The 26,284-nt window shown below is 42.5% G+C and overlaps 1 protein-coding gene across 1 annotated transcript in view; it reads right to left on the bottom strand.

Annotated features, from left to right (window-relative positions):
• DDAH1 (dimethylarginine dimethylaminohydrolase 1) overlaps positions 1-26,284 on the bottom strand; it is a 57,811-nt gene that overhangs the window by 13,839 nt on the left and 17,688 nt on the right. The window contains exons 2-4 of the mRNA XM_015636702.3: positions 3,379-3,478; positions 2,228-2,301; positions 1,516-1,635 (exon numbers count right to left, since the gene is read on the bottom strand). Of these exons, the coding sequence (XP_015492188.1) occupies positions 1,516-1,635; positions 2,228-2,301; positions 3,379-3,478 (294 nt within the window). The remainder of the gene's footprint in view (positions 1-1,515; positions 1,636-2,227; positions 2,302-3,378; positions 3,479-26,284) is intronic.

The following is a 26,284-nucleotide window of genomic DNA, read 5'->3' as shown; positions in this document are numbered from 1 at the left end:
TCAATTACCAGAGATGGTTAAAGACAGCTCAATCATCTTGCTTGTATGATTGCATTTCCAGTCATGAAAAACAGCAAAATGAAGGAGGGGTTTAAAATAACAAGCTATTACAATAACGGAGTGGCATGCTGGGCTGTGCCAGGCAGCAGACTCGGCAGAAGCTCTGGGGCTGTACTGCCACAGACTCTGCTGGGTAACAGGAGAACAGCTGACAGCACTGCTGCAGCTCAGCTGATCTGCTGAAATCCAAGGAGCAGCTTTTAATTCCAACCCTCAGTGCCTCCAACATCCTCTTGCACTTGCATTTCCACAAGACTGCAAGAAGATTATTGCCAACTGATTTTTTTTTGCTTTGGTGGCAAGTAAACAAATACAAATATATTGTCAAAAGCAAGAATTCAAATGTTAGGGGAAGCTGGTGATCAGCAGCACTGCAAATGCCATCATTTCCAAGACAGACAATTTATCCAATTTTTTTTTTTTGTTTGCCAATAATTTCTCTGAAGAGATTTAGACTCCTGGAGAAACAGCCAGATCCAATTCACTGGAACATGTTCTGGGTAACTTCGTATGTTGCTGTGACATGTCTGCCTCATGTAACCTGTCTGCTCTCTAGGATCATGAGAAAGTATGTGTGTTATGGGAAAAAACCCTGCTCCATCCCAAACTCCTAACCTCACCTGGCAGGGTGTGAGCAAACATTATCCTCAGACACATGCAAATGTGCTGCTAAATGTCCAGTGCAGAGAAACACACTGAAAACTGACAGTTCATTTATTTTCAAAAATATATCCACCAACAATCAGAGACTGCTGGATTATCTTGTTAATTATCATGTTCTTTTTAACAAGTATCTGCTTATTACTTTGCCTCAATTAAGGCTGGTGTTTACTTGATAGTTAGTTACCAGGAATATTTGGTCAAGTTAGACAAAAAATGTTTTTGGTTACAGTAGCTAAATTGATGCACTGCAACATGATTAGTCAAACTGTGAAGGGTTTAATCAAATTTAGGAGTTCTCAGATTAGCCCTGGCTCAAATTCAAATTGCAGCACTGAGCAACCAGTATTGTAGTTGAAATCTGCTCATGTTTATAAACACTCTATACAAGTATAGGGCTTCTCCCTCCTTCTTCATGACAGAACATTTACTTCTCCTCTGTGAATTATAGAAGACAAGTTTCCTCACAGCAATATCTGACGTATCTCCACTGGTCTGACTGTATCTCCTTCCTCCCTTTTAACACCAAATTATCACATTTTTAGTCTACAAAGCTGTAAATAATAACCTGTATATTATGTTTATTTCCTTAAGATAACTAAAGTTAAATCAAAATCACCATTCTCTTGTCTGATACAGACATTCATTATGGTTTGCACACACAGGTGACCCCAACATGTAGTAATTTCCTCTTTCACTCATCTATGTGTTTTAAAGTACTGGCATCCTTAATCAGATATTTAAAAAAAAACAGAAAGAGATATGCTGTTTAGAATATTTTCTTAGGTGCTTTACCTTGAGGGCTTTCTGTGCAGCTTCACTTGATCCGATAGCAATCAAGTTTGGTCCAGCCATGCTGCAAAAGCTCTTCAGATGCAAAGAATCATGAACAGGGACTGTGGAGACAGCATAATCCTGTATGGGAACAAGGAAGGGTGCTATAAATATTTTTAAAGTGCTCCTAGTTCCATAATTATATAGACATTCCATAACTAATTTTACTCTCTGCAAATTATCAACCCCAGGGCACAGTGTCAACCATTTAAGTATGACACTCTCCTCTGGACCAGCTTGTCTTTTCTCGAAACTGGCATAAAATCCAGAACATGTTTCAAATACTACCGCTGTTGCAACCATAAAGAAATACATTAAAATGCTTAATTAAAAAGTAGGTACATAAAACCTCTCCAGGGACTGGCAATAAGAACACAGGGCTGATACATGAGAACATGAAGAACATGAATGCTTATGTGCTCTCAAAAAATAACAGCCTCCCACTATCCAATTGATTTTTATGCAGCAATCTCAAATTTCAGATCCAACTACAACATCTATCACTTTACAGGATGCTCAAACCTTTTCAGCAACTTGTACCATCATTTGTTTGTTTTTTTAATTAGGTCTAAAATAAAATAGGCGTATGATAAACATCTTGGCCAGTACAATTGTTCAATTAGTTCAGTGAATGACAGCTTGTATTTCCTGTAGCATGAAGGAATCTACAAACCTTAAATGTGTCAGCCAGAATTTCTGCACCACGTTGATTTGTCCGCCTGGAAAGACCCACAAAAAATTCTCTTCCTGGAATGAAAAAGCAGACTGGCTTTAGAAACATTCTGAAGTAATCTTTCATGGCTTTTCATGTTCTATATTTCTTTTCTCAAGCTGAGTAGTTAAACTGAAAATTCAGCATAAAAGAATGCAACCTGCAATTGTGAGCTGATAATCTAAAGCAATTAATCTTTTTCCAGAAGGCACATTTAACTGGAAGCATAAATAGCTTCCTCTTCTAAATCTCTGCAGTGGTCATTGGGTCAGGAAAGACAACAGCTGGGCTGGATTAGTATACCACTGATTGACCATTTCCCTCTCCCTTTGAGATTTCCTCTGGTCTCAAGGCAGATCAAGTCTTCGGCATCCTCCAGCACCAGAGAAAAATCAGTGCTGGATCTGCACTGCCTTAGGAAGGCCTCCCTTCCTGGTCTGCCTCTGTAGGAGACCCTTCCCTCCCTGTTGGGCACTAAGGCAAGCAGCCAGTCTACTGTGATGCTGATGAAAACAAACAGGCTTATTCAGCACAGGCAGGGAGCAACCCTGTGCGCAGCCGATGTGAGAAAATGCCTAATGGGTTTAATGACATAAAAAACACAGGCAGTATCTTCATCTTTGAAGTCAACCATGCATGTAAGGTGTCTCACTCATGACATCTGACAGGCAACTCCACCACATCTTGGTAAACTAAAAATGCATTTTTTTGCATTTAATTAATTGAACTTGTGACAATTGTCTGCATCAAGCTTTTACAGGTCCTAAAAATGAGTCTGATGAATGTTAGCTGCTTAGATATAAGAAACATGAAACAGCCCCAGACAGTTGACTACTGAAAGCATTTTTCTTATTGGCACTTTACAAGCTAAAATAAAACCTGTATGCACAGTGCTGTTCTTTGTAGTGTGTGTACTGCTACTCCATTTATTCAAGTATTAGGCAGGACACCGAGGGCTGCACTGAGAACTCATCTCCCCGCTACTTCATGACATTTAGTAAACAACCGATTTAGCAAACCACAGGAATGACATTTTATTATGCTGGTATCAGGTAACATGCAGTCTTTAAGGTAGTCAGAACATGTAAACAGCAAATTCACTACCATTATACCTGTAAATAGGACGTCTCCACCATCCAAAGTTGCATTTTCATCCACCATCTCAACTATATTAAGATTGAGACTTTCTAGTACTCTCTTCATGGCTTCAACCTGTTTAAAAGGAAGTTATTAATGACATATTGCATTGTTGATTTTTTTTAAAAAAAAAACCTGCCAGAAATACATATAATTAATAAGAATTAAAGCCTTTTAATGCACCTATAGCAAGATGGATGGCAGGATGGCAAGTACCATCACAGTTCCCCACCTGTCTTCAGAGGCCTCTGTGGTCTGGGGGGGATGGGTTGGAAAGTGGCAGAGATTAGGCTTTTGTCTTTGCACAGGAGCTATGCAGCATTCAGGAGGGACAGACAAGGGGCCCAAAGCACATGTTAAGTCCAGTCCCTCTGCACAAATATCTTCTTCCAAACCTTGTCCTCCGCATTTGGGCCAGAAAAAGCACCAGCAGAAGAGTGGATGTTCATTGCTTCCACTCTGTTCAGACACAAGAGGTGATCTTGCCAGCCATGGAAGGGCAGGTCTGCCACAAACCCCTCTTCAGTCAGCAGGGAAAAAAAATCCCCTAGTCAGTAAAGGTTCAAATTTCTTATGGCTTTGCAATTTTACTAGGCATTAGTTCTCCTTGCAAGTTTGAGCTACCTTGTTTCAGAATTACAAGACATTTCATGCCTATACATTGTGAGGCTTACTGCTCGCTGTGGAGAGCAACACACACGGCTAGAAGAACCTGCTTCCTGCTGAAAACAGCTTGTATTAGGAGCAGGGAATGCAGCTTAAGTAGGTTCCTTCTTTCCCAGTAAGGGCTGCCGAGGATGCCTAAAGCAGAATCTGTTTCTATAGAGGTTCATATCACTGGCTAACATTTGCTAAGTTCACACATCACTGTGGTGCCCTGTAAGCCAAAAGAAGGATCTACACACAACCAACCACTCACCAAAAGTGTAAACCTGTAAGTTGCAGAAGGTCAATAAAAATAAAGGCTCATCCACAGAAACCTGTGAACTTGATCTCACACAGCAGCATCTTCATGTTCAATGTAACTTCCTCACCATGGTTAACTAGAGGTGCCCAGAAAGCATTAATAAACATGGAAATCCCAGTGAACTCCTTTTATATTTTTGCATGTCCCACAGATAGATGTCACTCATCTATTTAAAGTGCTAAATTAAGCATTTCTAGAAAAAAACACAGGAAGCTAAACATATGACAGCACTATACAACAACAGAAGCAATTCTGGCAGCCCTACTCCTGGGCTCTCCCAAAATACACCTGCCATAGCAGAGGAAGGACATATGATGGTGACAGGTCCTTCACGCTCACTGTGGCAGCTTCAGCACAAGAGCAGCACACAGTTTGGCTGACAGACCTTCCTAAGAGCAGTGCTGACTTTAGGGAATAAGAAAGGAGACAGACATGATCCACCTAAGCTACCTTTTCCGTGACTCAGCGATGTGGCATTTGTGAGTGATCCCATTAATCCTGAAGCCCAGGCTCAAAAGGCAAGGACAGGTCCCCAGGGGTTGTCAGGACTGGTGATGTAGGTCTGCATGGGATATACTGGGGGCAGCACCTTATCCAAGCCTGACCTGCTCTCTGGAGGTTTCTCTTTTTCTCTAGCATCTTGTCATTCTCCAATCAGTTCAGAGGAAGAACCTCGGGCAAGCACACTGTAAAAGCAAGTGCCTCAGTTTGAACTTGTGAAGGGCAGAGGCAGATCTTTGTGCAGAATTCTGATGGGTTATACTGCAACTCAGAACTGTATCCAGGGAGTTTCTGATAGCAAAGGGATTCATCGTCCCCACACAAAAGACCATCTAAGGCCTTGGCATGCAGCCTGGAATGAGCCTACAGCATGCCTTTTACAATTAACACTTCTTTTTTGCTTCTCTGTCTTTCACCTGATGCTAAAATGACTTCAGGCAGAAACCTGGCACTCAAGAGTCTCCAGGCTTAATAGAAAAGCTTTGTCTATCTTAGTCCTGTTGCTTTACCTCCAGCATACTTTAAAATTAGGTTTATAATGAGGATTGGACTCATGTGGTGTTTTAAAAATAAATGGGGAACAGCTGAGGTAATATTGGAAAACTGCTGTTGTACAAACATGACAACATTTCATAACATCCGTATGCTGATAGCAGAATGATTTCTTTTGTCTTTGAAACCCACTGGGTTTTACTGTGCAGGTGCCACATGAGTAAGAGTCCACAGACCCCAAAGAAGAAAACAATAATTTTAATATGGAGTAATGGAGATGCAGCATGATAGAAGAAGGGTTCTATTCCAAGAACACACAGATTCACTCTTTTGTGCTGACATGAGACAGGCAAACTCCCAACTGGGACACCAGTCACAGGCAGTTAGAATAAATAAATAAATCCCTCAGATGAGATTAATTAAGGCAGAAGGCCAAATAACAAGAAAAAGCAGGTTCACAGCCTATTGCGTGGTCACCATTCTCCAGCTAATCTATAACCTGCAGCACTTCCAAAGCCAAAACACCAAGATGAGAAAGCCCCTTCAGGAGATGTGCTGCCAAGCAGGTGCTCCCAACAAAAGCTGTCTGGGCTGGCAGAGGAAATCAAGCCAGCAGCTGCCCCTGCCATGTGCCTGCTCCCCACACCACTCCTGCCCTCCTCCCAGACCATGTCTCCAGAAGTAGAAGTGTCAGCAGAGCTGTAGATGTTACTGTGGAAGAGGACCACCATACCCACTTTCCATGGGGAGACACAAAAGCTTCTTCAGAGCACAGAACAACATCTGAGAGAGCAAAGAGGTATAAAACCTGGTCAGCTGCAGACATTATGTGAAGGTGCTTTAAGTAGTGAAGGGTCAAGAAAGGCTCAAGCCTCAAGGCTTCCTGAAGACCCAATGGGAAATGTGAAACAGTTGTGATTAGAGTTGGGACCAGGGATGAGCAGCAGTTGCTGTAATGAGAGAAACACACACCAGTCACCAGTGTGGGTGTGAGCTCCCTTTAGCAGGTGGGAAACCTGCTTTTACCTGAGCATTGCAAACCATGCTCAGTGCTGAGAAGAGAAACCACTGCAGTGAGCAAGGGCAGCACAGGGTGAGGGGCAGGCAGGGAGGCAGCAGCACTTCACATCCCTGGCCCAGAAGGCCAACTAATAACACTTGCCCTAGAGCACCAATTAACTAAAGTGCCTAGCTAGTGAGGCTAGAGAAATGTAAATGCTGACTTTGGATTTGTGATTTGAGTAATATGGATGTTTTAATCACCAGCTGCTGATTACCAGACTACATCAGAGATGACTTGAATTGTTTCTTTATTTAATTTACAGGGGTTGATGCAGCTGCAGCACAGACATTAAGGAAAGTTATCAGAACTAAAAGTTGTTCAAAGTCACAGAAAACTAGTTTAATTTGCTTCATGGTGTCCGAGGCTTTAAAGATATTTGTAACATCCTCACATTGTTTTCCTCCAACAGTCAGGTTCATTTTAGCTTATAAAACCAAATTTAAATAAGTAAAATGACTGCCATATAAATAGCTGGATCACTTTTCCATGGTGGGTGTTAATGGATTCAAACTATGGAACACTGTTTTGTAAGGACTTTAAGCAACCAGTAGAAATTCTTCAGTTTTAATTGGGAAGTGCTGTTCATGTGTCTACTGACACATGCATGCTAGGAATATCTTTCAATACCCCTTGCTTGTGTAAAATAGAAGTCTCAAGTTACTCTTTTTTTTTCCTACAGGCAACAGCAGAGACTTCAATCAGTTGAAGCAGAAATGAAAAAAACACACAAGCTGAGATGAAGAAGACTGGAGGGAAAACTTGACATTATTAAAAAGGCAACTGAAAGAAACCCATAAAGAAGCCCACTTGTAAATAAAGGATTCCAGAAAAACAAACTAGTACTGACTAGTCCATCTGCTGAATTTCCTGTAGAGGGGACAGCACAGACTCACATGATCCCCCACCATACCATCTCTAAAGCCATCCATCCTGCATCAGTCCTGAGCTGGGTCTCCAACACAGCACAATCATGGGATGTGTTTGATACAGTACCACCTTGGAAACAGCATATGCAGCATTCAGAGTTGGGTTAGCATGGGGTAAAGTCCACACAAGTAGCTTGAATCTGTATTTCATCACTGCAAAAGGGAAGCTAAAGCTTGGCTGCATCCTTAAACCTTTCCACATCATGAAGGATGGTGCTTTCTAACAGAGCTCTTACAGAGAGGGAACAAGACACAATCTTGAGCTAAGGACGGACAGGTGATTGTTATCCTCAACTAAGGTGTTTAAAAAAGGGATGTAGGAAAGGGGTTTGATTTTACAAAGCTCTTTATTCTGCTCACACTTTACAAATAACTGATAATCATTTTCTGAAGTGTGGTATTTTAACACATATTAGCAACATTTTCATTCATTATGGATGAAAGACTAATTCACAGAGCTAGCTTTGATGTACAAACAAATAACCACCTCTTGCTTTTTTTCCAGCAAAGAACTAAAAAACAGTGGTTAGAAAAGTCCTCTGTGAAACTGCAGTTACCCAGGAGACCCCAGTAAAATACTCAAAATATTTGGACACTACCTGATTACAAGCACTGTCACTATGAAGAAGACTTACGCTGCTTGCTTTTTTTCATAAGCAGCCAAGAAGAAAAGTCACCTTCCCTCATTTTATCTCCTTTATTTGAAAACTAAAATCCCAGGTAGTCAGAATTGTTGCACACAAAGAGAGCACTCATCTGTATCCTTTCAGATTTCTCTATCTTATTATCTCAGGTCAGCTTAAGGTTTGTAACGTGATATTGGGTTTCATTGTACATGTATCCATTAGTACATGGGCTGAGTGTTAAAGCTTGTATGCTTTGTGCAGTGATATTTTTCTAATAAGCACATTCCTGGTGTGAGACGGGATGTGTCTAATCCATAACAAAGCTGATTGAGAGACAATGGGCTCCAGCCAGCTCAGCTCTGTTTCAAGGAAGGAGGACAATAACTGCGTTTGACATTTATAAAAATCTAATTTCCTTGTACTTTAAAAATGGAGCTCATTACCCTTCGGACTGGTGCCTTCCACCAATTACTGTAACTGATGTGCGGGGATTTTTTCCTTCTCTATATTAGTACTTGATGCACTCTAAACATAGGCTGCTTCCTAAATTATTTACTGGTCTCCTGTGCACTAACCATATTATGGGATTTATGTTATTGACAGTAAGAAGGAAATTATCTTTTTAAAAGACAGTGGGAACTGGGAAATTATTTTTGCAAGCCACCATCTCGCACCTGCCAAGTGCAGGGCAGCTTTTCCCCTGGGTGGTGGGGCCATGGGTGAGGCGCCACTCAGGCTCCCAAAATGCCTTATGGGCAGGGGCACAGCTGGGGCTTGGCAGAAGTTGTGGATGGTATCAAATCAGATATCTTCTAATGACTGCAATGACCGATCTGCCTTTGTCTCCAAGCTCTTGGTGAAAGGGGGAAGGTGCCTCCAGCCCTGTCTTAAAGGAAACGATGCAGAGTGATTCAGAAGGCAGAAGACCATCCCATGACCCAGGGATGAAATGAGGTTTCTAAGCTAGCAGAGCTTAGCTCCATGTGTTCACAGCTCAGCTCTCCAGAGACCAACCACAGCACAAAAAGGGCTCTCAGTCCAAGACACAATACTGCACTGTCTCCTGAAAGTTTACATCCACCACCCATTTCTCCAGCTTGTTAAATCACAAATACTGCATTTCAGACTTTACTTCATTGTGTTTTAAACAGGCATTCATGGCTATGCAAAGAAAATGTCAGACCTAAAATTTGCAGAAGTTAGACTATAATCTCAAAGGTGATTATTTCTGGAGCCATTAACTCTGAGTTCACAAAGTGCCACTGTCAATATATAATACATTTTTCAGCAAAGTTCTGAGTAAAGGCTATAAATAGAGATGGACAAATCTGGGGCCAGGAAAGGGTAGACTTCAGTTTCACAAAACCAGATACCAATGTTGGTTACAATCCAGGTTTTTGCCTGCCTGAATCTCCTCCATTTGGACATAAGGGAAGTCTGTCTCCTTTTGATTATAAACACCGCCCTCTTGGAATTGCACAGGCTTCAAAGAAAAGAAAGCTGTGCTGTAATAGTTTTGAGGGTTTTTGAGAAGAAAAACCCACTCTTGGTTGTTTTCTTGCTTTAAGTAGGTCAGATGCACACCCTTGTTCATATTGATCTCAGAAATTTGTGGGATGTGTGTTGTGGTAGAGTTTCCAACTCATGCTCCCAGTGTTGATACCAGAAAGGATCCCAGCCCTTGAAAGTTCATCAGGAAAAGAGCAGAAGAACAAGATGCTCCTGATTCAATGAAGGCCATGCAGTAAAGAGTGTGTTAAGAGCAAGACAAAAAAGGTTAGCTCTGTTCTCCTAACAGCCACTAGCACACCCTGCTAAGGACATTTTGTACCTGCCATTCCCACTTCTGCCCACTGACAGATTTACTTTGGCAATCAATTTCCCTTTTCACCCACACAGGGCCTTTGTGTCCACCCCTTTGCCCCTTTTGAGAAGGGTCAGAAGAGGTAAAGACCAGCAATAGCCTGGTCCCAAAGTAGATTGCCAGCTGCTCAGCAGCATGCTCCTGGATGATACGGGTGGACATGCTGCTCTCAAGACACCCACACAAATCACATCTGGACTACTCAGTACTGAGTAATCTGAGCATGACTTCACTAAACTGGGCACACACAATACCCAGGAAAAGTTTTTTTGGCATTTCAGCTGATCATAGCCTGCCACTCTGCCAACATGGAGGTCCAAGGCCGGGCCCTTGCCCAGGTGGCAGGGTGGTTACACAGTAGCATCAATCAGCCTCTAGTGGCTCAATGGCTGTGCCAAAATACCAATCACCACACAGACAGCACAGCTTGTCCTCAAGGCTCAACCATTCTTCATCAAACAAGGCCACAGGAGGGACAAGAAGGAATACCAAAGAACTCCTGAACCATATTCTCAAGGAGAAGACAAAACTTGTTAGTTTTTTCCTGATTCCATGCTAATGCTTCTAGATTGCACCTCTGGGACAGTTTCATGCTTAACCAAAGCTTGCATCAAGCAGGTGCAGTTTCTGGCAGAGGTTTGGGGGTTTATGAACCATGGAGTTCAGAAAGGGCCACAGAGATAATGATCCCATTTGTTACTGCCCACACACTGCTAATTATGGATCCAAACCCATTTACTGCCCTACTACCGAAACAGTCTCAAGGGATGTGCCGACGTACCTGGTGTAGATTGGCCATTGCCCAAGAGAGTGACCTGAGACTGGGGTGAACACAGTACCACACCAGGGATTAACAGGGAAGGGGAAACATGGGAAAAGCTGGACCAGGGCAGCACAGAGAGGGACTGGCACATGTAGGAAAACCAGACTAAGAGGCAGCCTCTAGGGTTTCTTGTCCTAGGAAAGCTTCTTGATCAAGCAAGAGGGGAGCTCCAAGCTGACTGGTCTCAGGAATTCAGGCAGCAACCTCCTCTTCCAGGTACATACTGTTAAAACCACAATTAATCTGGCTGTCTTTTGAACATATTGTGTTTTAATATCTAAGCAGAACCGAAGCACATAAGAACTTTACGTGGCTCACCAGGAGAAAAACATGCCCAGGTTTCTCCTTCCTCTCTTTCACAATTTAACCTTTAAAATGCAAGGACACTATTTCCCATAAAGCAGGAGCCAGCAACCACCTCACTCGCTACAAAAAGCTGGGCTGAAATTTCAACCCACAGCAAGTGGAAATAATTTCAGTCAGGTTTAAAAAAACATGGGGGAGAAAAAAAGAGAATGCTTGAAAAGATGGAGATTTAAAGTCCCTAGAATAGACTCTCTAAGATCCACTAAGCATAAAATCGGTGGAAAAGTTTAAGCAGCATGAATGCATTGTTACAGAAAAGCAGAAGATTTTGCTGGATAAAGATGATTACATGAAATTTAAGTCGTACACAGGCATGCTGAGAAAATAGTGTTCTAAATACTTTCTGCTTACAATTACAAAATGATCAATTGTTAAATGTTGGACAGAGAAATATATTCCATTCTGTCTGGACATGCACAGCAGGCCAAGAATGCACCTGGATAAGCCAAGCATTCATTATCTCCCAGACACTCAATATCCCATAATACCCTTAGAGGCTGCCAGCTCCTTGTCCATCGTTGACCAAACGCCATGTGCCCCATTTTACAGCTGAAAAGTATTTAAAATTCATGAAGCCTGTTGAAAGCTCAGCTGTCACATTCTGCTCATTCCACAGGGTATGGGAAAACCCTGCAGAAGGGACATTTCAACCAGGGCTATTATGGCTCTTGAATAACCAATATTCCATTAAATTGCTAATAAACCCACTTGAAGATAAGTTGATCACAATCAAACCATACAGTAGCATTCCTTTCCTTTAACACCAAGTTGTCAGGTTTCACTCTGTACTGTACTACTGTTTCTGTGCCATTTGTTCGTGCCTTGACACAGAGCATTCAAGACACTCACTTTGTCCCCAGTAATCTAAATGCCCTATTCTAAAGAGGCTGAAAGATCTTTGGCAAGGATACTCTGCTTATTTTAAGGTAGGGATGTCTTTTCAAAGAAAAAATGAAAAATAATTAAATAACCTCAACAGGGAAATGTGGGGCTTTGCAGCTTCTTGAACAAGGTGCCCACAATTTGAACATAGTGGTAAATGGTATGAGCACCTCCAAGCTCCCCTACTGCTCAGCCAAGCTTGGTCTGGTATGAATTTTCATTTGAGTTTGCAGTTCAGCAACTCATTTCATCCTTCCTTCACTAAATCTTAGTTTAATCAATCAAATATAAAAAACTTATGGAAAAAAACTTGAAGAGTATTTGTTTTGCATTAAAATGTATTTTGTTAGATTCTTTACAGTTAGTTGTCAAGCTGCTGGCACATCTGCCACTATCTGCTGATCTGCTGAGTGCACATGTCCTTGTACCAAGAAGGCTCCAAGTTTTGTAGTTTTTAACACTGAAAAGCATATCAGTGTCCTTCTTAGAGGGTATTTAAAAGCTCTAATTTTGTATTGACTAACCCAACACTGCTGAAAAGCAGCTCCCACCCAGCTCCACCCCAGAAGGGAAGCATCATCACTACCCAGCTCTGACTCTTTCCATCATTTCTCTGAGGTATGTGGGAACCAACCTGCAGATTTCAGCTTCACAAATGGCCATAAATTAACATCATGAACATTTGATCACATTTTGTCTCTCTGGTGGGAAGCTCCAGACAAGACTCAGTGGTTGCCACCACATCTCCACTGCCACGTACCAAGGATGGGCAGGGAGGAGAAGCAATTGCCCCAGAGGGGACCTGCCAGTCCAGTCCTAGCTCCCTCTGGAGCCAATTCAACCCAAGGAGCAAAGGCCATAGTCAGAGGCAACAAAGAATATTTTTCTTCATGTTGAATTCACTCAATAAGCAGCTTTTCAAGGAGGAGCATCCGGTTGCTCCCATGTTATTTTTTAACAAGGGCCCCACGGGCAGAGGTTATACTAACCCAGCAGTTTTTCCCCTCTAATAATAGGTTTCATTCATACTTTCAGAGAAGTTGACCTGTCTGCCATATTTCAGCTATACTAACACATTCTGCAATAGTGCCCTGAAGTGTCTAGACATATATAACAACAATAATGGCAGAAAATTTAAATTCTGACTATTTTCCATCTCCCACCTAGTTCCTGTTAGGTTTCCACTGGCAGGTAAAAAAGTGTCATCCCAGCAGGATTACAGAAGTTTGCTAGTAGTCATGAAATGGAGTTAAATCTTTGAAAACACACCAATGGTTTTAAACGGTCAATAATACATCTCAACATAAATAAGCAGAATTATCTAATGATCACATTTGCCATCACAGGGCTAGGTGGGACATTTCAACCTGAAAATAACCAGTCTAATACTATACTGACAATTTTTAAATAAATTCTTAAAGAAAACTATGCAGTAAGTAATATGCCTATTGTTCCTTGAACTCACAGTGACAATGGAAAAAAAAGAGCCAGTTTTCCAAGTCCTGCTTCAGCACCGACTTCCCATTTGAGGCTTACAGTCATAAGAAGGGAACAAGGATAAAACAGCAAGGAGTAAACCATGAAGAGCACATGCAAGGCACAGCAGTTGGTGCAGTCTCTTTTAAGAGATAGAAACTTTTACCAGAGCATTGACCTGCGTTTCCTTGCAGGCTCACCACGTGCTCAGACCAGCCTACAGCTCTGGGCTGAGAAAAGCTGCTGTCCCCCAGGAGCTTCCTATGCACCCTGCAAATGCAGAGAGGGACAATGCCACCTCTTGGGCTGCTTTGCCAGGACACCCCTCACCCTCTTCTGCCTCTCCAGACAGAGGGACTGCAGTACATGCTTTCTCCTCACCTTTTGCACTTTTAAGCAGTAAAACTACACACTGTAATTCATTTGAAAACATCAACAACTGTACATAGACTACATTCACTGCAATGTGCATGTTAATTGCATTAATACAGCACTAACAAAACTGAGTTTCTGCTCTTAGCCAGCCTGCTAAAACTCTGCCTCCCCTCCTTCCCCACTAATGTCTCAAGGGAACTGCAACACTGTTACTCAGAAAAATTACAAGACCAGAGAGTTACAGAACAGGGAGTTCATGGTGATTAAACCTCCTACGTGACAACATTCAGTCTCCTGCCCAAGAGAGGACAACGACCTACGAGATGCTGAACCATGGCCTCAGCCCTGAGGAGGGAGCACGGGAGCCTTCCCAAACCTTTCCACTAAAAGTCCTGTGAAAGGCACGTGTCTGCCCTGAAAATCACTTTGGGTGTAAGTGATACACCAGCAGCATTCCTGAAAAACTGTGGATTTCTTATTCATGACAAACATCTAAATCCTTGGAAAAGGGACACAGACGCCTGTTCTTCACGCACTGATGTTTCACCCAGCCAAAAAGAGGCACACATACAAACTCTGACCTACACAGCCCTGAGCTATGCAACAAATATTAATAAAGTACAAGCCAAAGGAATTCCTTCAAGGCCTCCATGCATTTAAATACCTTTAAGTCTACATGAGTTTCAATGCACTGACATTTAAACAATTTGCCCAAACAATTTCTGCAATATAGGTACATGGGTAGAGAATTTTAAACTTTTTTTTTTTTTTTTTTTTTTTTTTTTTTTAATGCAGCACATATCCTTTTACTACTTTATGATGGATATGTACTGATCAAGTTTCAACCCAAAACCTACCTTAGAAAACCTTCTAGCTTCTTCAAAAAGAAATTGCTTAGGTGCTTATTCTAAGTTCAAGTCAGTGTCTTTTCAACTCTCAGAGGACACTGTTGCTTTGAATACCTGCATTAATGATGCTTGCAATTCCACACAGATTTGTCAGGAGAGCATTTAGTTGCAGGTGGGAATTAGGAGGTCCTGAACACAGGACCTGAGCTCTAGGCAGGCAGAAGAGGATGAATTCCCCCCACTCAAAACATCCCTTCACATTTTACACAATGAATGCAGAATGCAAATGTCTGCATGCCTGTAAGGAAAGCACTTTCAGAGCACTAACAGGTGCAATGTGGTTCACCGTTTTGCTCCTTTCGCTGCCAAACAAGCTGCTGCACACTTTTATAGATCCTGAGGCCACATTCTTTCAATAGAACTACATATTGCAGGCAGCTAACTAATACAGAAAAATTGGGGGTGGAAACAGTGTTACATTGTAAAATCTACATTTCCATTCCTGTTTGCAACTTAGTCTGCACTTTGCTGCTGTAGAAACATCTTCCAGCGTTCACACATAAAATACAAGTGGATTTAAAACAAAGGGAAACTTGTAATGCAGAGAGATGGAGAAAAAAAACCAAACTGAAGAAATGTAAAAATAACAGGTGAGTAAAAAGCAACTGTTCAAAGATTCTACGTAATTAAAGCTCTTGTACTAGAAAGACACTTTAGATGTGAGACTCCTAACTCAATCATGCTCCTTTAAAAAGGTGTGTTTTTGCCAACTGAGCCCTCTCTCCTTCACTTGCTCAGCAATCCCAGTCCTGGGGCACTGTGGACACAGCTTCTTCAGTATCTGCCTAGTTCATTTTGCAAACAGTTATTCTGGGAGGGAATTATGTCTCTGCAGGCTTTTAAGCGCATCTTAGAAATGACGGTTTCACTTAGAGCACTCTTTATTCTTTTTGAGGAGGAAAGAAATACAGTAAGAACTCTTCCCAGCTACACTGCACTGGGCTAATTGTTTTTGATGACCTATATTTCCTAATTATGCCTCCTCTCTAAGGTAGAACATGCCCATGCTTTGCTGCACCCAAGTTGGCACCCTTTGCTGGGCAGCAGCAATGATCCCAAGGGATTACACACTGGAGCACCCAAGCTCAGCCCTCCTGCCTGCTGCCAGCTCTGCCTTTGGGGAACATGGTGATGTCGTGATCCTCTTCACGGGTCCCATGTCTGGAGCAACACCTGCCATCCAGGAGCTCAGCACAAACCCACATGGCAGAGAGCAAGCAGCAGGGCCATGACTGACGGATAGAGCGCAATATCAGCCCATTTCCAGACTCACGTGGGAATAGGGAGCACATCTGCTGGAATACCAGCCAAGAGTTGACGATACATTAGACTCCAGTATTGCTTTATAGTCTCTCTAATGGCTTTTCCTTTCTCCACACAGTCCTGCGCAATTTCGCCACCGCACAGAAATAAAGAGAAACACTGAAATTTATATATTTGTAACCAAATGGAAACTATTACCTAAGCAGATGCGATCAACACCATCAGAGGTGTAGAAGAAACCTGACAGCTTGTAACTGTAGCATTCTCAGGCAAGGACGATGCCAAAGCCTGCAGCTACCTGCTGCAAACATAAGGTGAGCTTGCGGCTGGAGTCGCTCATGAAAAAGTTAAATGAAAACAACTGAATGCACTCCTGCCATGAGAAGCACCTGGCAGCTGTTTCTGGTTTTGACTGCTGGGGACTCCTTGCCCCACTGGGGAAGCCATCACTGCTGTAAAAGGTGGCTAAGCCTCCCTGCGGACCACAGCCCCAGCCAGGTAAGCCCCAGCCCTCCACCAAAGGGCTCAGTTGTGTACCTGCCCTGTCACCCAGCCTAGGAGGAGCAAGACAATGCCTGCACCATGTTGCAAGCATGGGGGACATTAACATGAGCACCTGGTCTATGGACAGCTGCCTCTGACTGTGTCATTGATCACTCAGTGCATCTCCTGCAAGCATCCTGGAGAAGAACAAATATTTTTTAAAGTAGATTTAAAACTTCCTATTTATGCAGCCCCAGGTAAGGAAGACAGCTCAGGAGGTCCTCATTCACTCCTCACACTGAGTTACACTTTAGAGACCTGAGACAAGCATATGCTGTACTGCAAGTCTTTTTAGCACCTTCTGTGAAGAAGGGTCTTTTGCTGACCAGTGTGACTTCACAGTGTGCACTCTTACAGACCTGGGGCTCAAGCAATGAGGTGGAAAACCTTGGAAAATAATGACTGCTATACAGTCATCTTTGTAGATGTCAGCACTACCTACTGCTGAACACTTTTCATGTCCTGCAAGTCATAAGAGCTCAAGGTAAATACAGAAATTTTGTCTGTCAAAAGAAAGTTATAACTGTAGATATGCAACAGTGAAGAGAAGCTGAAGAAAAAATACAGTCTGCAAAGTCAGAGCAAAAAGAACGTGGTATTTTGTTTGGCTTGCTCCACAGTCAGCTTCCACTTCAGCAGGTAACAGGCTGAAAAAAAAGGGCAAAGGGTGGAAGCAAGCCTCCAACATACTGGAACACATCAAGACTTCTCAACACTCCCTTGGCTCCCATGGAAGACATTCCCCTGCTCCATCAGAAACCACTTGTTACAATGACAGTAAGATGATACCCCTGAAAAACCTAACCCACAGTTGGAGGATACTTTAGAGGTTACAAAGGCATGTTAATTTGTTCAGAATACAGATACTCTGTGCCCTTTTAGTTGCAGACCAAGTGATGAAGTGAAAAACACACCGAACAAGTAACAGATTTAATAGACAAAATGGATGTTCCTAGTAAGTAAAAGCAGTTACATAACACACAGACTTAATAACACAGACTTAATAATTTTCAAAAGACTTATTTTCACAAAGTTGAAATAGTTGAGCTAAATCACTAAGCAGCTAATCTGTATGCTAAAAATATGTGATGCCTAGGAGCAGTTTTAAGAAAATGTCATTAAATGTCCAGAAAATGCACTCTCACATGTGAAAAAATAATGCTCTATTAGATGAAGGATCAGAGGTAAAGTCTAAGTTAATTGGTATAGAGATGAAATTAAATCAGATATAAACCCCAAAACAATTATGGCAAGGTTTAGTGCAATGTATCAGAAATCAGGAGAATTTATACAAGCGAAAGGACCTGGCAAAAACCTCTGGATATCAGCATCAATATGTATGAGAGCCCTTTTTTTCCCTCCTCTATTTCCCTACCTTAAGAACAACAGGAAGAGCAACAGTAGTGTTAATTTATTACTACCTGGACAAGGTGAAACTTTCAAAATTCACACCAGAAAGGAAAATATGGCTGCTCTGCATGGGTAAAAAGCCAGTTAAATATTCAGAGAGTATTACAAAGGGTAATTTTCATCCCATCCATAACACAGGAAGACATTACACAGCAGTTATTAACAACAACCATTAAAACAGCAACTCGGGATGATTTCTACCTATGGAAGAGTTCATCATCCTTACAGTCTAATGGGGATGCTAGAAAAATCTGCAAAATGACTGACAGGGGAGTAATAAGGAACAGAAGGAAAAAATAATTACTACTGATCATGATGTGTTTGTAACAAGTCAATCTCATCTAGGTTAAAACAGCTTTGGATGAAATGTTGACCATAACTAGCAGTGATAGCACTGATGTACCAGGCTAATCGGGACACAAGTGACACCGCTGCTGATACGCAAGCAGAATGTTTTCACACATGTCAAGACCTGATGAAAATGAAAGTAGGTGTGTTTCAAACAGAAGCCCCTCAGTGCAAGGTCACTCAAGTTTCAAGAAATAGCCTGAGGGCACACCATCATCACTGGCCAGCCACCAAGGAAGCGTTAAACTCTGAGCAAACCAGGTCACAGGCAGGGACAGCACAGGGGGTACAAGCGAGCAGCCCACCCCGCCATATGGCCACTGTGACTGCCTGGCTGGCATGAGGGCCTCAGGCCACAGCCAGGGGATGGGCCATCTGTTTAGTTTTGTGAGCCAAGCCACCACAGAGGATCATTGTCTGCATGTGCGCTTCAACCACTACCCCACAACCAGAGACCTCTTTGGACAGACAAGCAGGGCAACACCGAAGGACAGATCCACCATCCCAATGTGGGCTACTGCCACAGCTGCTCTCCAGTACCACATCCCATGGAGAACATCCAACAGTCACAAGCAGCTTGGAGAGGAGCCACCAGAAAGAATGCATCATTTCCAAAATCCCTATCAAACAGCATTCACAGAACTCAATCTGTTTCAAAGATGATCAAAGAGAGGATTATAAAGGCCTTCAGTCATGTCTACGAAGACCTACACAAGGAAGCAAAATTCAGTAACAAGCTTTGATAAAAATACAGCACCTAAAGCACTGTATAAGCAAACCATTAGCCATGGTTGATGCAGGAATAATGTTTTTATTTTTAAAAGGAAGATAATTTATCATGTATATAACTAAGCAAGGATTGTTTTTAACTCTTTCCCTTCTTTAGGCCCAAGCAGAGGGCCACCCATGGGACAGCAAGCATCCCAGCCCCAATATGACAGTACAGATCTGGGAGGTGATGTGTGCAATGCTGAACCTGGGAGCTCATTGCTAGTCCAGGTACCAGAAAAGACTGGCAGACACCACAGCTTCATGACTTCTTGTTCAGTGAAGGGGTAGAATATACAGAGCCTGGTGAGAAATTAAGGCACTTTCTGAACATGGCTACTGCTACTTTTTTCATTTACTTTTTTTTTTTTAATTTCTGCTACACATCCTCACATAGGCAGGAGTATGTTCACAGAAATGGATGATGTGCTCTGTTTACTGCCTACAAATAGATCCCTTTTCTCCTTGCAGGTAGTAGAAGGACTCCTGGAAAAGCTTGTGGCTATTTAGGATAGACAAGGTGGTTAAAGCTATCTTATAGTACCACTTACTCTCCACTTCTGCTGGTGTACTTAGCAAACAGGAATATTAAAGTATGCTCCTGAATGAAAGCACAAGGCATCTGCAATACGTATTGCAACACATCCAAGGGATGGGATAACTGGGGAGGAGCAGTGTGAGTGGTAGAGTTCACTTGGGAGGGGGCGGGGGGCAAGGCAGCTTGGGAAGCACTGACGTATTGTCTTTCCATTACTAAAAATTACACTTTGTGAAAAAGCATTAGATCATTTTAAGAGGTTTATATAAGGACACTGAAAAACAAGTTCTTTTGCAAATTCTGTTTTTTTTAATGCCTCCCTCCCCTTTCTATTTCCACTATGCATCAGGTTGTGAAAATCCAACATGCAATAAGTCTAGTGTTCCCAGACAGAAGAGACCAATCTCACCTCAACACAAGTTAAATCTTCCAGCTGTTCCTAGCTCCTTCTCTCCATCAGACAGGCTCATAGCAGTACCTTAATTACTTGTTTAGGAAGGATGTGACATGTTCCAATTTAATACATTTAGCCCTTCTTAGAGCAAATGTAGAATTAAGCCTCAGTATGCACTTGACAGATCTCTTAGCAACTAGAGTGCAATCAGCCAACAATGGATGATTCACAGTTTTAGCAAGAGTGCACAGAACTGCCTGCCAAAAGTCTGAATAAACTCACATTGCTAGACACTATGGTAAAATGTACCCTGATCTCTTTTAAACTATTATATCATAGAGGAAAGTTGAACTGCATGCATTCCAGCAGCTTGCCTGAGTCTGGAAATACAATTGAACAGCAACATCTCGATTTTAAGATAATTGAGACTTTTTGGTGGCTATTTTCACTTAATTAGGATAATTGTACCTTTGAAAAAGAACTGTTCAAATCCATCAGTTTGTGTAAATAAGGGATGACTTCTGTTTCCATTGCTCTGAAATAGGAAGAGTCTGGAGGATGCTAGTGTGGGTAGTCTGTCCAGAGTCACATTGATTAAAAAAATGGGCTTAATCTCACGCCTACTGCTGCAGGGGCCACTGGCATGTAAAATATTTAGAGATCTCTGTGCAATCCATGAGTCAGAGGGGAATAGCAGGAAGAACCTCGACTGAGTGCAACTATCTATCCTGACTCACTGCTATCCTCTCTTTATCACCCTCCAAAGCTCAGCTGAGGATCAGGCTGCCACAGCAGAGACAAGATTGTACTTCTACAGCCAAATTTCTGCCTTCTTTGACCAGTTTTCACTCCAAGGTTCAGATTTTCCTCTGGAAGAGTTTCCTGTATGGCCTCCATGTGGCTATCTTGCTACATAAAACCAAACTCAAGCAAACCCTTTACAAAATACTATTGAAAAAATAAACAAAACTGGAAAAGCTCTGCTGGGATTAGGCCCACACAGAGGGCACAGAGTGACACAGGGTAAGTCACTGACTTTCTTTCCCTTTCAGCTACAAGCATGAATCATGAGAAGAGCTTTTCCTGTGGCACACCAGGCATCACAGTGAAACCCCTTGTGAGTAACAGTGTCTGGTCCTAGGAGATGGGAACAGCCCTCCCCTAGCATCCCAGTCTAATCTTAATGCCATTACAGCAAAGGGTCCTTTGGATCTCTGGCACAAACTTCAGCTCTGGTAATGTGAAAACCTTGTAACTCTATTTTATTGTGATTTAGCCATTGCATCTGCTCATATCTCGTATTTTGGACTGTATTTTTCATCATCCCTTCCTTCGAGAAATCAGTACTGACAGCAGAAGAGAGCTGACACTGTTCCTACTTTAACTGCCTCAAGCTGCCACTCTTGGCACCCACCAGACAAACCCCATTTCAAAATACAGACTTCTTAGCCATTTTTCTCTGCTATTTTTTTCAGTAGGCCTTGTTCCATGGTTCTCTCTTGAGGCAGGGGAGAACCTGGTGCCATTCAGTGGGAGACCCACCCGTACCTCCATCCCAGGGCACCACACGAGTGCTGCGACCCCACATCACTCCCTGGAAAGAACGCCACGGTCCTCGCAGACCAGGCACAGATCCAAGACAATGAAACACTGCCGGGTGCTAAATCTGTTCACCACTCCGGCCATGTGCCCTGGCAGCCCAGTGTTGCCCCAGCCACCAGCAGACTGGGGTTCTTTCCCAGAGAAGGCAGGAGCCTTGTTCCGGCAGCCTCAAGCAGCCCTCTTCCAGGCACAGCAGATATGCTTGGCTAAGTAAGTAGCTTTCTTTGGCGCAGAAGAGTATGTCACCCAAGTTGGTTGGCAGAATCCACCTCTAAAGAGGACTGTGGTTAGGGAAAAGAATTTGAACACATTGAGCTCCATGCTGTCTTTAATACTAGGATATTCACAGGTTTCTGCTCATATGGGCTGATATTATATACAGCAAAATGAAGGCAGCAGGGGAGGTACTGTAAGTTTTGGAAGACACATCAAGTGCAAAAATACTGTATTCGAGAGTTCCTGTAGATGCACAAAGAGAAAAATTAGGCAGCTAAGGGGAGAAGCAGGTACAAAGTAGAAGGCGCTTATCCATTTATTACTTTTGCAAACAGAAGTTTCCTATTGACAACACTTATGAGATAAAACAGGGCTTAGGAGATTTTTTTCCATCTATTCATCAAAGGGCTGAAAGGAATATGAGCAACAGGGCCGGGGGAGCTGGGGAACAGGCACCTTGGTCAGGAAGTCACAGGTACCATTTTGACTCCAGTCGAGCAGCAACGTGCAATCTATGCCATGTACTACCAGCACCATCACGCCCCATCAGCTAGAAAAAGTGCTGTTATATCTAGGAACAAAACACACCATGGACTGATTTTGCCTCTGCTACGAGCAGACTATCATCCTTTGCCTGGATGGAGGCAGATGGGATGTAACTTCTTCCATCCCTGATTTCCCCTGCTGTAGCTCTTTCGGGAGCTCTGCTACCACCTTGGCCACAGCGTGTATGTGAGGGTATTTGTGCTTTAGGGAACTTGATGTTACTCAATGGCTGACGTAAATCCTGCGTTGTACGAGGCAGCAGAGCAGAATTCCCTCACTCCCTGTTTTACCCTATAAGGGCATTCGATGATGGCGCTGTAAACCTGCGCCTTCAGACAGATTTTCTGCAGCTGCTGCAGCACAGCAAAGCCAAGACCAAGTTTGGATTCTTGTGTGTTGTGATAATCAGCTGGGGTTCGGAAAATCCTTCAAAAAAAATCTGATGTTCTGGCAACTTAACAAGGCTTCTGAAAAAAATAGCAGTTTAACATCTGGAACAAAAATACTCTGAGGAAGTCCAAGACCAACACAGCACAGAATATTTTCCCCCCATAACTGTTACTGTACAGCACCTTCTTGTCCCCAGCTCAGTGAAACTGGAATGTTTGCATCAAGATGCTTAAACATTTTATTGGAAGTAACGCTGGAAGGTGGAAAGATAAAGAGCTATTCATACACTTGAACATTTTTTCAATTTTCTGAGTTTTGCTTATTTTTATTCCTGAGCCATGAATTTCCTCAGTCTTTTAATGCATCTTAATCTTCATCAATATTTAACTCTGCAGCAGAAATACTGCATACTTTGTTTTCCCATTTAACTTGAGAGTAGAGGGGTAAAAAAACATCTACGGAAAGAAGAAAAACAGCCAGTTCTAACGGAAACGACTTTTCCTTTTTCCACAAGATGTCTTGGAATAGAGTCAAGAAGAAGGATGAAAGAGAAAGGTGGGCATAAAGAACACCATGCTACTTCTGAGAATTAGCTACAGTCATCATTTAGCACACTTCTCTTCCTACCTCTGAGTCCCAGCTTTAAGACCTGCCTAAGAGCAAGAGCAAAAATATTTCTCCAAGACAGGCTTAATTCTCAGCAGACATTAGCATGTACAAGCAGTGCCTTGTGGGAAAGAACCCACACAGTGTCATGAAATGAAATGAGCCACACATATACATAATTATAAACCTATGTATACATATGTACATCTACACGTATATGTATATGTATACATATGACATTCTTCCAGATGGGGATAGGAATGATAAGTGAACTTTCACAAGCTAAGAGATGTCACATAATATTCATTATTACCTAGGACAGCAATTGCATACAACAGACAGTCTGTAAGAAACTGCCCAAGACAGAGCACAACTGATGTAACTCCATGCTAGCAGAGATGCTCCACATGTCATTGTCACTGTACTATGGCAGAGCTTTCATCAGAAAACCACTATTTTTGTGTTTCCTTTAGCTCTGGCTGAAATCTCTATGTTCAGATCATGCTCTGAAAAGTTTCAGATACCTAATTTTCCAACTGCCCACTCTTCCATGGAGTGGCACCTGGAGCAGCACTTGTGCCCGGAACACTGGTAGTTTCCATTCATCTGGTTAAAGATAAAATTGAGAAAATCTCAGAAAAAATGTATGACAGGTTAAGCTTTCCAACACAGGAGTTTCAGTGTTGGTTATAAAATGCTACATGATCTTTCCTTGAAAAAAACAATGGTTCCGGTCTTTCAACAAGCTCATGCTCTGCCCTCTAATCCAAATTACTGGTGGCTTGTGCTACACCAAATACTGACTGTTGCAGCATTAAAAGTAAGACAGAGCTACCTGCACATGTCATCTACCAGAACCCAAGAGATCCTAAGGCCCCTGAACGTTCAGAAGAAACTCTGAACGCCCTCAGCTCAGCCAGAGGAACTGGCTATGGAAGGCTCAGATTACAGAACCAAAATATAACTGTTGTCTCTCCATTCCCAATTGCAGCTGAACTCCAGTGTCACATCAACAAACACTCGGCACATAAAACAACAGCTTTCAAGTGCTCTTACAGAAATTAATGATTCCTTCCTAGCTCTGCAGCTCAGGAGTTTCATTACTTTGGGAGGATAGATAGAAAATGGTGCATCCCTGCCCTGGTGACTCAGTCGAGGAAAGCTACAGGTGCTCAGCTCTGCTTAAGGAGAGCTGGAAGGGGGAAACCTGGCCACCAACTGATGGCTTGTGCGGGCAGAGAACCAAAGCACCTTCAAAGGTGCCAAGGAACCAAGTGAAAACCATAATGCTCATGTTAGAGAAGAACCTATGCCCACAGTTTTGTTGCTCTGAATATGGAAGGCTATTCAATTAAACAAAAAAAGCCTCAACAGACAGAAAGAATTGGCATCAGAAGAAGTAAGTGCTGGTTTTCAGCAGGCTCCTTACAGAATGGCAGCTCTGACCAGCAATGGAAGGCTTTGTGATGGTTTGTTTAAGATAAGGTTTTTCCTCTTGATCAGAGCAAACACGATGAACAGGCACTTCAGAAAGAATACAAACAAGCTTTTTAATTGCAGCCTTGAATGTTTTCCAGGCTCATGAGATTTATAGCAAAATGCTCTTCTCCAAGTTAGTTGTTACTCCTTCCAAATATAAGTAAGACCCATACAAACTTTCTTTTTTTTTAAAAAAAAAGTAAAATCCCTAACCCATGCCCTTCCGCTGCCAAACAACACATAACTGTTCCTTAGGGCAGCAGATGGATCTACAAGTTAGCATGTATGGATGCTGCAGTGGCACCACTGCACCATCCAGGAGAATTGTATGAAGCATTTCCCCAGTGCAGAGCCAACCACCACCAAGGATCCCATCACAAAATGTTTTCAGGGTCTTTGGAAGTGCTTGTTGCTGAACAGCCAGCTGACAAACCATTCTTCTCCCCATTCACAAACACAGTTGTGATACAGGACAAAAACTAAGCCAAGGAGTTGTTGTACAACCAGTGCTCATGTCACATACTCAGAGCATCATTTTATGGATTTCCATTGTCCAGCTTCTGGGCTGCAAACCATACAGGCTTTGCAGAAGGCTACTAGAGTCCATCCTCTCTCTTCTGTCTACAATAAACCTTCTTAGAAAGCATCAGACAGCGAGAAGTCTACCCTTCATGCCCAATCAGGGGAAGTACATCCCATATATACACACCTAACCTTTCCATGGCCCCAGACACACACAGTGACACTTCACTATCCCTCCCATTCTGCCCCAGCTTCAAATCTGCATCTTGCTGCATTTTAATCCCACAACTTCTTACCCTATCTTAGCTACAGCTAATCCCTCCCTTTTGGCAGCTGGCTGCCCAGAGGACAATTCTGTGTTTCACTGTTACACTATACAGAATGTAATGAATCTTTAATTAAATAGGCTTGATGAGGAAAGTCATTCAAATTAGGCTTCATCAGCAAGACAAAACCCCAGCTGTCTTTCTTAAAGGATATAATGAAGCACAGTTTCAGCTACCTGGAATCCAATTTTAGCACTGCAGAACAACAGTTCATAAACCCAGCATTTGTTAGGTAAGCAGGGAATGGCTGACAGTGTTTAAGATCCTGGACACTTTTCTATCAGGCATGCTTTAAGCCACACAGCTTTTATGGCAATTCCTTCATAAGCCAGAAGGTTCTAACAATCTAACAGGCTTAAATGCAACCACAGGCAAGTGTGCAACTGGTTTCACAGGGGTTGTCATTTGATCATCCAGTAAATTACAGAAAAATGGTGCAAGCACCCTGGAAAAGGGACCTCTGGGAAGCTTATTGTAGTTCCACGGAAATGGAGTAAATAAAGAATGCATCATCAGCACATCCTCAATGTGCTTCTCATCCCTTTAGCATGAAAGCAACACTGGGAGCTTCTCTTGTTTAATTTGCACAAAAAGATTCATGTGCTCGGTCCTGAATGACTCTTCACATTGACTTCAATGAAATAAGCTACCCTGGATTTCA

The sequence above is a fragment of the Parus major genome, chromosome 8 (genome assembly GCF_001522545.3).
Source record: "Parus major isolate Abel chromosome 8, Parus_major1.1, whole genome shotgun sequence".
In the NCBI taxonomy this organism is placed as follows: Eukaryota; Metazoa; Chordata; class Aves; order Passeriformes; family Paridae; genus Parus; species Parus major.
Note: the sequence above shows the minus strand (reverse complement) of the source record. Positions and strands in the feature narration are given on the sequence as shown.